Source organism: Aedes albopictus, chromosome 2, assembly GCF_035046485.1.
Source record: "Aedes albopictus strain Foshan chromosome 2, AalbF5, whole genome shotgun sequence".
Lineage (NCBI taxonomy): Eukaryota > Metazoa > Arthropoda > Insecta > Diptera > Culicidae > Aedes > Aedes albopictus.
Window position 1 is genome coordinate 328,246,992 of NC_085137.1, and position 14,650 is coordinate 328,261,641.

General features: G+C 39.2%; 1 protein-coding gene across 1 annotated transcript; it reads right to left on the reverse strand.

Annotated features, from left to right (window-relative positions):
• Positions 1-2,663: 2,663 nt before the first annotated feature.
• Positions 2,664-14,395, reverse strand: LOC109399473 (importin-4-like). The gene is made up of 6 exons (XM_029879853.2): positions 14,078-14,395; positions 5,701-8,253; positions 5,418-5,641; positions 5,220-5,352; positions 3,627-3,804; positions 2,664-3,558 (listed from the first exon to the last, which is right to left on the reverse strand). The coding sequence occupies exons 1-6, from the start codon at positions 14,129-14,131 to the stop codon at positions 3,434-3,436; spliced, it is 3,267 nt and encodes a 1,088-aa protein (XP_029735713.2). The 5' UTR covers positions 14,132-14,395; the 3' UTR covers positions 2,664-3,433.
• Positions 14,396-14,650: the final 255 nt, after the last annotated feature.

The window sequence follows — 14,650 nt, forward strand, 5'->3', positions numbered from 1 at the left end:
AGGCTACTGGATAACGGAAACTTCTGGAGCTTTAACTGTTACTTTATTTCACTTTGGAGATTACGTTGGATACAATTTTGGACCACTTTATTCGTTGGGATTTCAACTTGGATATATATATATATATATATATATATATATATATATATATATATATATATATATATATATATATATATATATATATATATATATATATATATATATATATATATATATATATATATATATATATATATATATATATATATATATATGTAGCCATTCCATAGAAAAACGATATAGTGCATCTCCGATTGTCGTGAAACTTGATGGGCTTGTAGGGTGCCTGTACCAATTATGGCACTACCTAACGAAAACTATTTGTAGAAAAATAACGAGAAGACCAACGAATGTCATCAATATGTTAAAAGACAGCTTAGTTTCCATACCTTGCAGGAAAAATATAGAAGCGGAGCGGAGCCAAAACTATTTTTAATATTTATTACAGCGTGTGCCAATGATAGGAACCGTGTACCAGTTATGGTAAGTGTTCCAATTATGGCTATAGTACCAATTATTCGCCATGGTTGATGTTCACCCCTTAACGATGTAAATCAACAAGAAAAAAATTGTGAACAACAGATCACGTTCCCAAAAGATGGTTGCACTCATTTAAATTCCACATTTTGCTCAAACTATGGTAGAAAGAAATATTTTTTCTTAAAAATTAGGCCTCCTTGCACCCTTTTTCGCCATAGTGTACCAGTTATGGCTAATCCCTTAAGAAATGCATGCAAATAGTGCGAAAAGGAACCGAAGTTAAAAAATGTATCCATAACTGGTACACGGTTCCTATCATTGGCACACGCTGTAATAAATATTAAAAATAGTTTTGGCTCCGCTTCTATATTTTTCCTGTAAAGTATGGAAACTAAGCTGTCTTTTAACATATTGATGACATTCGTTGGTCTTCTCGTTATTTTTCTACAAATAGTTTTCGTTAGGTAGTGCCATAATTGGTACAGGCACCCTAGTTCTTCGGAAATAATTAGACCCGTATTTTTTTATTTCGTCATTAGGGTGACCAATTTTCATATAGGGTGGTCCAAAAAATCGAAAAACTAAAAATTTAAAAAAAAATCGGAAATTTTGAACCATAGACCGATTTTAAACTTCTTTTTTTTTGTTTGAAAGCTATTGAATAGTAGTTTTCAGGAAAAATACGTTAAAGGGGCTAAAATGTAAAGAGTACTATAAAATATTTAAATATATTAGTTTTTTCACGTTCTCATGGTCTCGGGACCAAAGAGGTACACTGGTTTTATATTTTTATCAGAAAATTCAGGAAATTTGGCGTAACATAGGGTATTGGTTCCCTTATTAAGCATGTGGCTCCCATTTTCATGGAAAACAAAAGAAAGAAACGCTGTTTGTTTTGTTTCTTATTTTTGTATTTTTTGTTAGAAATGAGCACCCATGAAAACAAAAAGAACGGAATCAATCGGTGCCGTAATCGCTTGTTTTCGAATAGGATGAATATGGGAGCGTGAGATTACTGATGGAACACATACCCTATCAAAAAATCAGAAATGTATGTTGTTTTGCTTTTGAGATATGATTTTTTGAATATAGAGAGTCATATATTTTAGTACTAGCTACTCTAAAATTGCTTGAAATTGCAAATTCTCATAAAACTATGCATAGTATTGCTTTTTAAAGTGATTCCTGGTGGTTTTGGTATCCATAATATTATAAGGAATCAAAATATAATCAAATTTAAAAAAGTGTCTTGTATGGGAAAATTTGACCTTTTATTTTCAAAAAATCATATCTCAAAAACTAAAAAACATACATCTCTGATTTTTTGATATGTTACTCCAGTGACTCGGGTTCGACATCTACACGAGAGTGTATTACAGGTGGAGGTGGGGAAGAAGAAGCGGTGGCTGATAGAGTGAAGTCCCGAAATTCGGCAATTATGCAATGTAAAATGGTCGGAAAATGGGCTGTGTAGTGGCTATGTATTAGTAAGTAAAGGAAAGGAAAATGTAAACACAAATAGGGACATCACTATTTGACTTGCGTTCTTATGGGAACTCGCTTTGCTTGTAATAACTAGTGACAAGTTTTGCGCCCAACACGGAACTAACGCCGCACACGAAGTGTCTTCTTTCACATCTCTATAAGAATCTCATTGAAATAGACATGTTTCCGGATAGATGTTCAAAGACAGAAATTTTCTCTCCCCGTTTGCATGTTAAAGACAAGGACACGTTCAATGCTTCCAGTGAGCTATTCGCTCTCTGAGCACGACACTAGACAACGGACTAACATGCAACGCCCAGTGGCACAGCCGAAAACTTTTCCTGGCAGCTGCGACGGGAATCGAACCCGCGCTCCTCAGCACAATGCGACTAAATGCATGGTTTCTGTAATATTTTCTCCTTTTGGCAGCAAAATGGCAAGACATTTCTTGATGATCAAAGCTAATTTCAGCTACAAAGGGATCCATATTGGTTAATAAACCCTATTTTCTTCTAATGTGAAGGGTCAGACACACCACATGAAATATAAAATAAAAAACTACAATCTCGTAACCAAACGATTACACACATTAGATTTTTATCAACGTTTGAAGTTCTTTCAAATCAGTTGTAGATGCTGAGCGAGAATGAGAAGGGTTCGATTTTAGATAAAACGTATATTCCAATTAAGGCTGTATATTATAGTAATAGGATGTATAAACTTAACATATTGTAATATTTAGCGTTTGTTAATTGTAATATTCAACTTCAAGTCGATATTTTTTTTTAATTTCTCGGCAAAGTTTTGATGAAATGAATTTAAAATTCAGTAGGACCTTGTTTTTATACATATTCTCTATGGTATTCATCACATTTACACTTTTTATTTTCTTGACTGGTGGCTATTTTTGTTTCAGATGGAAGGAAATTTTTGAGGATGTAGGTAAATGGTTGCATGGCATATGTTAGTTTCACTGGACAGAATCGACTTGGTAGTTAAAGCTGATATCAAATTGGCATGGGTAAAGGTATGTGTGTCTAATGTTGATATTTCAATATATATTTTTATTCTGAGTAGAATAAAAAAGACTATGAACGCTGTATTCCCATTGCTGAACATTTCATTAACGCTGGGTAGTCGTAGATGCAACAAAAGAGTTTTGTTAGTTTTAGCAGCCTGTGGTACACTAGAGAAAGCTGCTGAGCACATCATTCAGTTGTTGAGTTGTTGTGACTTATACTGACAGATATCGACACTTAACATTCATTCACTTATAACCCTCGTCTGTAAAACCGGGCCCACCGTTAGCACTGGATTGGTGGCTGCTATGACCACTTTTCTTCTCTACGCGACGTACACAGGTTTGCAGATAGGGGTCAATGTAGGAAACGTACAGTTTGCGCATTAAATGCACACGGGCCGACTTCTACTGAAGAGGAAGCGTTTCCACGAAGCTGGCAATCTCGGCATCGCTCCGCACCACTTCGGCGAACTTGTCAGGGAAGTCGCGGTTGATCTGCTTGACAAAGTTGAACACCAGGTCGCGGCACTCTGCGAAAATACAATGTTAGGTACAACATTAATTATCCAATAGTCAATAATTTTACTGAATATTTTACCATCGTTATTGTGCTGCTGCTTGTACAAGACCTGTAGGGCAACCACTAGGACTCGTCCTAGAAGTGGGATAAGATGTTCGTTTCCTTGGCGATAAATCACATCCAAACTGCGGAACACGGCGAGATTCTCTTCAAAGTCCTCGCGTAGTGGCAGGTATTGAACAAACACTGGCAGGACCTAAGGGGGGGGGGGGTATAGATGTATCAAAGATGTATTAGCACAGTGGTAGCAAGCAATTCCAATTATTATTCTGGACCAGCCTACTATTGAGATTTCGTTAAAAATGGGATAAGTCATTGGTAAAGTTCTCACTTAAACAGTAGGGTATGTCATTGGCTGTACGAAAAAAATGTAATTTCGACCGTATATAGATCAAAGTTCCATTTAAGGCTCAAATAACCATCATTCAATCATCAAATTTAAAAAAGCAGTTTTTCGCTCAAATTCACAAAGCCGCTATTGAAAAATATTTCACTGGGGTCTGGGTCATTTGGCATAACGCCGTTTGGCATAAGGTCACTTGGCATAAAGACATTTGGCATAATGGACACTTGGCATAATAAAGAAGGGTGCATTTCGATTATGCCAAATGGTCATTATGCCAAATGACCGTTATGCCAAATGTCTTTATGCCAAGTGACCTTATGCCAAACGACCTTATGCCAAATGACTTTATGCCAAATGTCCCGCTCCCATTTCACTGTTATCTAGATGGTAAATAGAGTGCAGTGATATTTTTTTTTTTATTACCATTTGTTGAAATTTGAGCGAAAAAACTGCCTTTGAGTTTTTCAATTCGGATGATGGTTTGTTTCCTCTTAAGGTGTCGAACAACAACTGTGCAAAATTTGTATATGGTCGATTTTTTAACGTTGTTTGCATGGTTGTTCTGGATAAGGTCATTTCGCATAATGGACATTTGTCTAAATCGAAATGTACCCTTATTTTTATGCCAAACAAACAGCCTAAGCCAAATGACAGACACCGCTGAGCGTAACAACTGCTTCCATAAACTTAGCATCAGTGTACGCAGAATATGCCACCGCAAGCAAGAAATAGGCAACAAAGATGGCACGGCAAAAACGCTTTGTTTTTTCGTTAGCAGATAATGACAAAATCGCTCCCGAGTTTGTTCACAACAAAAACGGTAGGAATATTTGCCTCGTTCTATTCACATCGTGATTTTCGCATTGTTTTACAACTGAAACTCAACTCTGAGGTTTGCAAGAGTCTTAATTCGTCCTAATGCTTGTGAATTCGATGATGTGGGTCGAAAATTTCAGCAGAAAAGCCGGAATATCAGCACACGCACCGCATGTGATGTTTGTTTTATTGCTCTCATCGCCTGACATGCGTTTGTTGCGGAGCGCCTTTGTTACCAACATGCACCGCTTAGGACAAAGCGTTTGTTTTTCGGCGTGATCCGTTTTTCATACCCTGCTAGCATCGTTTTGCGGTCTTTAAACAAAAGCATTGTATTGTAAAATTTCGTAGGAGTTAGTAATAGGTATCTAATCTATGTATTTTCTTAGATAAATACGCTTGTAGTACAAGTGGTTTGTAGTTTGTATAAAAAACTCAGAATCGCATACCTCTTTCATGGGAACTAAGCTGCTGTTAGTAGAAATCAAACGGGCCAGAGCTCCACAAATATTATCCAGGGTTCCAGCGTGTTGTTCCTTGGCAACAACGTTCGATAGACATGCCAAAATTTGAGGATAGTGCCTACAAATAATAAAGAAAAAATATTACATTTGCCGCACAGGAAGCCGACGTTCAACGCAATTTACTTGTAAGAACATTCGTTTCCGTGCAAAACCATTTCTCCAATGCCATAAACCGCATTGTTTCGCACTTCGTTGTTGCGATCCTGCACGCAGGAGACAAAAATGGGCAACAACGATTCCACCCAGTTTGCGGTGAACTCCTTCAACCCACGGAAGCACTCAGACAGTACGCCGATTGCAAAGGCGCGTTGCGAGTCCGTTGTTTCGTCTTTGTGTTTGGTTTTCTCCTGTAAATCGAAATTTTGATATTGTGCTGAATGTGGTTGAAGAAAAACTAAGTACTTACGATTTTCTGAATAAAGTAAGGCCAAACGCGTCCAAAGTAGACTGCAAACTCAGCCGGTGATAGAGCTCGTCCAAACTTAGGCAAAATGTCGCCAGCTGATTCGAGAATAGCTTCATCGTATTCGCTTTCCTCCTGTTCCTCGTCCACAGGTTCGTCAAATTGGCACGCTACTTTTCCATTCAGGACGTCCACAATGCATCCGAAGATGGCGTCCTTCTGACCGTCGGCTTGCATGGCAGCAGCACCGACCTTTTCCAGAATGTCACTGTATCCATCCAAGGCCGACATCACAACCGTTCGTTCCTCGTCCGTGCGAATTATTTCGCTTAGTTTGGGGATCAATACCAGAATCGTTTGATTCACTCCTTCGACATTTCCCAGCTCATGAAGCGATATGACGAACTGTTTCAGAGCGTCGATGGATGCCTTCCGAATGTCCTCATTGGGATAGTTGATTAGTTTGTAGATTTCTTCGAAGGCAGTTTGAATGAATGGGGCAAAGGCCGGTCCCGTATGTTCAGCGAATTCCATTAGGGCCAAAATAGCTTCCTCCTTCTCATCCATGTAGGCATTTTCAACGCTATAGCCGGCAATGTCGTCGTCCTCATCTTCGTTCTCGTTGTCAGAATTTTCGATGTCGTACTCCTTATCATCTTCCTCCTCATCATCGGCGCCGTTCAACAGCACAAGGTCATCATTGTCGTCCTTGAATGTCGGAACAATGCCTTCGGTACTCTTCACACTTTCCAGCATGGATTCAACGATCTTGGTCAATGACCCGGCCATGTCCTCCTTCACTGAAGATGCCATCGATGCGAATAAATTGTAACAGCTTCTTCGCAGATCGGGATCGTCGCACCCATCCATCATGGTTAAGCCAAGATTTAGCGTATCCACGGCCAACGGAAGGAAGTTATCCTTTCCGATAGTTCTCACCAGGGCGGCGAAAGTGTCAATAGCCTGAGGACGTAGAGCGCAGATATCTTCATCGTCTGTTTTTACCAGATACATTTTCAAACTTTCGATAAGCCGCGGGAAGTATGGAAGCATGTGAACCTTGGCTGCGTTGGCCGTAGCAGCAATGGCAGTCAATGAAAGCTCCCGCAGATGAACCGTGTTCCGGGCATCGAGTGCTTCAAACAAGCGGTCCATCAAAATCGGTAAATGGGGAGTCAGTTGATCCTCGAGATTCTCGCAGAATGTTTCCAGGGCGTAGAACACTCGATCGATGTGCTGAGGTTCCTTACCACCGCTGCGGATCTGCAGACACAACTGTTGCAGGAATTCGAACAGAATAGGAAGGATCTCCTCGGCGTATTGGGAGATTTCCGGCTGCAGGTGTTCGGAAAATTGACCCAGTGCAAACAGCGCGGCATTTCGGATCAATGGATTGGGATCAGTGATGCCCGTTTTGATCACATCCAGAAGCGGCTTAAGGTACTTGTTGCAGATGTGTTCCGAACAACCTTCGGCAATGACGGCGATAGAGAGATATGAAGCCTTCTTGGCCAGTGGATCATTTCCGCGAAGAGCCGGTTCGAGGAGGGCCATCAGTGTGGGAATTAACTGTTTTGGAGGAATGTGCAATGCCAAGACGTCCAGCGACTGGGCAGCACATGTACTCGGAGTAGAGACTTCATTGCTACCGAAGTATTCTTCCTCTTCATCCTCGATATCTGGAGCAACGCTCATCAGATGGAAAAGAGCGACGACAATGGGTTCTACCAACTTCTGCTTGATAATCATTTTCTTCTTAAGTCGTACTAACCAACCGATGTAAGTGATAGCTTTGACACGTACCGAATCTTCCAGATCAGATTTTTGCGCGATTTCCAAACAAAACTCGATGAGGAGTTTCAAATGAGGAGTCAAGATTCGGGAAGATTCGTCAGCCAAATTTTCCAAAATATCGAAAGCCTCGATAAACTTGAAAGAATCTTGTTGGGCAAACCCAACCAGAGCCTTGACCACGTATGGAATAGATTGTTGGTACGTATTTTCGGCAACCGGGTGCCCAGTTATGAAGCGCACCAGATGGGACATACCTTGCAAGATGTTGAAAACAACCGGGGTGGTCATGTTGCCGCTAGCTTCAGTAGCCACCAAAGCGGAAGAGAACAGCTGACAAACCGTTTCGAAGTGAGGAATCAGTTGGTCCGGCGAGGTGTCCGCCAGTGTGGCGAAGGTCGCCGATCCGATTTCGGCCAACTTGGGATCGCTGGAGCTTGTGCTGTCGAACATGAACTTGAGTACTTCATTCATCCAGGCTCCGTCTCTGGAGGCCTCGTGTCGCACCAGCACACCCACAAAGGCGGTGATCGCATTACGTACAGACTTCTCCGGTTCTTTTACGATGGCTTCCAGCATGCCCTGTTTGATGAGTGCCTGCTGTTCCGCTGGAACTTGCTGCCAATTGCGCAGCTTACCGAGCTGCTTCTTCAATAGCATGGCGCTGTATTGTCGAATTTGGGCATCTTTGTGGGACACGGTAATTTCGCACAGCTGTGGAACCGTGTCCGGGCGCTTGAAGGCTTCCTTCAAATCGGCGCTGGCCTGTAAAGATTGAGAACATAGAAAAAATAATCAAATTAAGAAACCTGTTTTTAAATTCGCTCTATAAATTTCTTCTTTTTTGCTCTTTTTTTATTAGCTATGAAAATTCCTTCAGTTTGAGACTCGCGATGTTGGTGCGCATTAAATTAACACTTTGAATCTCAATGAGGTAAATTTCAACAATGAAAAAGTTTTGGATTTAATGACTTGTTAGAAAATTTTGGAATTATTTTTTTTTCAACTTATTGTAAAACGGGTAACTGATAGTTTTTAAGCGATTTTTTTTAAATATTTTTCCATGTAACAGTAGTTTCCCGAGTTTTATATTTTTAAAACAAGCATTGGGGTATCAGTTATCAATAGAAAGCAATAGAAAGATTCGATAATCTGAAATATTTTGGGTGACTTTTAGTTTTCCATATGAGCGAGAATCAGATTTTCATTTTGGGGTAACTTTGATGATGCTCTGAAAAACACATCAAATCTCAAAAAGTAATCACAAATAGACGGAGTGTGTTACCTACTACTTCTTTGCCGACGACACGGGGTTTTCTGTCGCGGATCTATCAGCGGACACCATTGTCAAGCACTACAATCTGCTTCAGACAGTCTAAGCGATTACCAGTCGAAATGGCGCATCAAGGTTAATCCAGCGAAAACTCAAGTAAGTTCTTCACCAGGAGGAGACACCCAGTGCCTCGGCAGGAAATTGCAATTTCGAATCAACCTATACCTTAGTCAGATGAATCTATTTATCTAGGCCTGTTATTGGACAGCAAAATGAATTTCGGTAAACACATCAATCAAGTGCTCCTGAAATGCAAGCGAACCGTGAGTTGCCTATTCGCTTCTGAATCGGCGTTCTCGCTTAGACAAGAAGCCCAAACTCCTTCTTTACAAAGCAATCATCCGACCCATCATGTTCTATGGTTATCCTGCATGGCGAATTTGTGCCGAAAGTCGCCGTAGAAAACTTCAAGTCCAGCAAAACAAGATCTTGAAGATGGCCCTTGATCTGGATCCATTCTACCCAACGGTTGAGGTTTATCGTATTGCCAAAATAGATACCGTGAATTCCTTTATCGAGCTTGGAATGTCAAAATTTCGCAACCGCTGCCGTATGTCTACCAACCCGCTAATTGCCGCTTTGCAGTAAATCTGTTGGAAAGACCAACACCTCTGTGAAGGCTATAATTCTACCACTACCCGATAAATAACTCCAACAATTACACTAGGTTTTTTTCTCTGGCTTTTTCCTAGTTTCTACCACCATTTGTAATTTGCGATAATTGAATTCCCTATGCGGCCTATGCTAAAAGACAATAATTGTAAGACATCAAATCTCTGTTCTAATCTAATGTATATTCAATAGTTGTAAAAGAAATTGCTGAAATAAATTAAATCACGATTTTTCTGCCCACGTGTTATATGGACGGCTCCTAATTTCATCACTCTTTTTTCGACCAAACGGCATTCGGCCCAATGACCCGGAACTTCCATATACTGATGATGAATATCATTTGCTTTATCATCATCTCCATTTATATCCAAAAATTTTAAGTTCTATCGTTCCCAAGTGTAAATATTTTATTCCAAATATTTTCGCTATGTTTCCAAAGTATATCCTTGAAGCAGGTGAAGAAACCCAAACTCTGCAATTTGCGACTAAAGCCTGGCTTAGCGTTGCTAAGCCACCTTAGAGCACCGCTTAAAATAAACCACACATAACTTATAGGGCCGATTTCTTCACCTCGGCTTAACCGGTAAGCTAGGCTTACCCATATAGTTAAACCTGGTTTAACGCTTAAGACAGGGTGAAGAAATCGACCCTTAAGCCCTAGCATTATTAAACCGGGTTTAGTGGTTAAGCCGAGGTGAAGAAAACGAAAAAAAAGTTAAGCCCGGCTTAAAATGTTGGTATGCCTGGTTTAAAATTTAAGCCCTGGTGAAGAAATCTGCCCTGCCAATTAGCAGGCTATTACTCAAATGCGTACAAAATTAAAATATTGATATGCATAAAAAAATGAACTTAAAAGAATTCAAATAGGTAAGGGGCTGTTCATTTATTACGTAAGATTTTTTGTATGGGAACCCAAATATGTTTGTATGGCGCGTAAGATTTCTCAAACCCCCCCCCTCCCCCTCGAAACCCTTACGTAATTAATGGACAGCCCCTAAAATGTTATTATTGGGAGGTCTTGGGTAGGCCTGTCCATGCACAATTTGCTTGAGGGTCGTTCATAAACCATGAAGACTTTTTTGGGGGAGGGGAGGTTTGGCCAAAGACTACGCTTCATAAAAATTTGAACAAAATTCTGCAAGGTGGAAGGGGGGGGGGTATGTACGTGGTTACAATCCCTTATGTCTTACAATAGGAAGAAAGTTCTCCTGAGAGGTTTCAAATTTGACGAATCTAAATATAGCCTAGTTTTTACCCTTCTTACACCCATAAGAAGGGTATAAATACCGCTTGGAAAACCGACTTTCGATCCGAGGCCCGCAGGGCCGAGTTACATATACCAATCAACTCAGCTCGACGAATTGAGCAAATGTCTGTATGTGCGTGTGTGTGTATGTGTGTGTGTGTGTGTGTGTGTGTGTGTATGTATGTTACAAAAAAATGTCACTCACGGTTCTCAGCCGTCTGTTGACCGATTTGAGTTCTCTTGGAAGCAAATGAAAGCTACTACATCCTAGTAGAACGCTATTGAATTTTATTTTGATTGGACGTTCGGTTACCGAGATATCTTTCAAAGAGTGCTAGGGAGTAGTACAACTTAATTATTTTAGATATTTTTGACAAAGTGTATCACCATGAATTTCTCAGCCATCTATCAACCGATTTGGGTTCTTAAGGCCCCAAACGAAAGCTACTACATCCTAGTAGAACGCTATTGAATTTTTTTTTGATTGGACGTTCGGTTACCGCGATATCTTTCAAAGAGTGCTAGGGAGTAGTACAACTTAATTATTTTAGATATTTTTGACAAAGTGTATCACCATAAATTTCTCAGCCGTCTATCAACCGATTTAGGTTCTTAAGGCCCCAAACGAAAGCTACTACATCCTAGTAGAACGCTATTGAATTTTTTTTTGATTGGACGTTCGGTTACCGAGATATCTTTCAAAGAGTGCTAGGGAGTAGTACAACTTAATTATTTTAGATATTTTTGACAAAGTGTATCACCATGAATTTCTCAGCCATCTATCAACCGATTTGGGTTCTTAAGGCCCCAAACGAAAGCTACTACATCCTAGTAGAACGCTATTGAATTTTTTTTTGATTGGACGTTCGGTTACCGCGATATCTTTCAAAGAGTGCTAGGGAGTAGTACAACTTAATTATTTTAGATATTTTTGACAAAGTGTATCACCATAAATTTCTCAGCCGTCTATCAACCGAATCGGGTTCTTAAGGCTCGAAACGAAAGCTACTGCACCCTAGAAGAACGCTTTTGAATTTCATTCCGATTGGACATTTTGTAACCGAGATATCTTTCGGGGAGTACTTTGGAGTAATACAACTTAACTTTTTAAGAGGTCTTTGACAAAATGCTTCATAATAAATGAATCAGCCGTGTGTCAATCGATTTGAGTTCTCTCAACATCAAATGAAAGCTACAGCATCCAAGTAGTATGCTATTAAATTTTATGCCGTTTGGACATTTTGTTTCCGAGATATCTTTCCACGAGTACTAAGGAGTAATGAAATTTACGCTTTTGAGAGATTTTTGATAAAATGTATCATAATACATTTCTCAGCCGTTTGTCAACAGATTTTTTATGATCATATTTGGTTACACAAGTTAGTTATACATAAAAATGCAATTGCATCAAATACATAAAAGCTACTATCTCTTTGTTGTATTTGAGCTTAATAAACAGTAGCAAAAATATCACGGAATGTATGTAGGAAAAGCCTTTTTTTTACCCTTCTTACACCCATAAGAAGGGTATAAATATCGCTCGAAAAACCGACTTTCGATCCGAGGCCCGGAGGGCCGAGTCTCATATACCAATCAACTCAGCTCGACGAACTAAGCAAATGTCTGTATGTGTGTGTGTGTGTGTGTGTGTGTGTGTATGTGTGTATGTGTGTGTGTGTATGTGCGTTACAAAAAAAGTCACGCACGTTTCTCAGCCGTCTGTCAACCAATTTGAGTTCTCTTGGAAGCAAATGAAAGCTACATCCTAGTAGAACGCTATTGATTTTTTTTTCGATTGGACGTTTGGTTACCGAGATATCTCACGAAGAGTACTTGGGAGTAATACAGGATAACTTTTTGAGAGATTTTTGACCAAGTGTACCATAATAAATATCTCAGCCGTCTGTCAACCGATTTAGGTTCTCTAAGCACCAAATGAAAGCTACAGTATCCTTGTAAGAGGCCCTGAAATTTTATTTCGATTCGACATTTGATTACTGAGATATCTTACGAAGAGTATTTCAATAAATTATTTTTTTTTATTATTCAATTCATTTGTTATCTTGCATTAGTTTTTGACCAGTCTATGGGAAATTATTTTTAAATAAATAATGCTGACACAAAGTCTATACTAGCAGGTTATTGTTTTCAACAAAATTATAAATAACAAATTACAAATGCACACAGGAATTCTTTGAAAACTAACAATATGTTAAATGAAAGCTTTGATTCTATATACTGTGGGTAAAATGCCAGAACCGGACAGCCAAAATAACTAGCTAATGCCAAAACTGATTAACTTAGTAGGTACATCATTTTTGTCCTTTCTACACCATAACCATGAATACCAAGTACTTCGGAGCAAATTTAATCGACTGATTAAGAGATATTAGACAAAGTGTATTTCGCTGATCGCTGATCGGTGAATCGATTCAAGATCTTTTGACAGTTATCTTATGGCAAGATACAATATTCCAGAATATGTAAGCTATTTTTAATCATTCCACACAAGATTCTAGGAGGTGTCTGGCATTTCTAATAGTTTAGTCCATGGCCCATGATGCTATTTTGGAAACCAATCCACTAGATGCCAAATCCACAATATTTTCTAGAACTTTTGGTCAATTACACAAAATAAATATGTTAAATACAAATTATACAACAATAATTTTAATAAGTGTAAGAAGGGTTCTGTTCACCATAGGTGGATTAAATCGTTTTTTTTTAATAAAACCGCGTGTTCATCTCTTTCATTCCAAAAACACGCAGCGAATAAATTAAATTCTAAAATTCTATTGGCATGACTCATTCCTATTGCAATGTGTTTCTCTGCCAGTACCAGTGCTCACAAAGCTTTCTCCAAATTAAGCTCAGCTTAAAAAAAAAACACTAAATTACGGTGTTGCCTAGTAGATGGCGAACGAGTGTTCTCTACAAAGGCGATTGAGATGGAATTTTATGTTTATTCTAGTTTCACTGTATATGATAGATAATGTGTGACTCTGGCTTACTGCTTTTTTGCGTCCGATATGTATGGTGTAAAGCAGAACTCAGCTTTCCCACTTAAGCAAGCGCGATGAGTTTTTATTGCAAACATTTAGCTAGGTATCCGTGTCCCAAAAACCAACTTTGCCTGTATTTTTATTGATCGTAACATTTACCAACAGTTACTATTAACATGTAAAAATGTTAACTAACTTTAATTCCTTCAGTACGTAGATCAGCCTTATAGAGAAGATACGTGTGCCGGATGCATAATTAATTTCAATCAAATCAATCATTTGGAAAACCCGAATTGAACAACTCTCGGCAATGACCAAGTTTCGTGAACTTTGCCATGTGATAGCATCCACAGCTCGTAAGGAACATCCAAAAAATTAAATCCATCAGCTACTCACCTGTTGTATGACATCGTTGTCCGACACCAACAAATTCCTGATGATTTGCTCCATCTTCTGTCACGCGTTTGCCCTCGCGAAATTTTCCTCCGATTCTATGTGAATTTCCAAAACTACGACAGCAGCTTTTCCACCCGCAGGTTACCTCCGCAAACACGTTCCGTGCCGAGATTGGTGTAAATGAGGTTTATCGCGATGCACGCTACTTTCCTGGAAGAGAATGCGGACAGCCAGATAAAAATTTTCACTCCACCACTTTCTGCAATCTGCGTGCTGCTCTGCTGCAAACTTTGTGGTTTCGGAGATCCTAACCTCAAAAATAAATAGAAAGCCTTTGAGTGAAATTCTGATAAGATTTGGTCGAAAAGGAAACATCGATGTTTGGCGGGGATCACAATTTTAGTACTATATTTTTTTAAATAATTTATAGCATCAGAGATTTCGACCGATATATACACTGAAAAATATTTTAACCCAGGGAATAAGTTTTAAAACCTCAAATTTGTCATGTCATGATGTCATATAGTGGTTTGTTATTGTGGATTTACCGGCTACTTGGATTCTACCGGTTAC

Coding starts and splice junctions, on each gene's coding strand:
- LOC109399473 (XM_029879853.2), bottom strand. CDS start 14,131: ATGGAGCAAATCATCAGGAATTTGTTGGTGTCGGACAACGATGTCATA. Junction 5,353..5,417: donor GGAAACGAATGTTCTTACAA/GTAAATTGCGTT, acceptor TATTATTTGTAG/GCACTATCCTCAAATTTTGG. Junction 3,805..5,219: donor GCTTAGTTCCCATGAAAGAG/GTATGCGATTCT, acceptor CCCCCCCCTTAG/GTCCTGCCAGTGTTTGTTCA.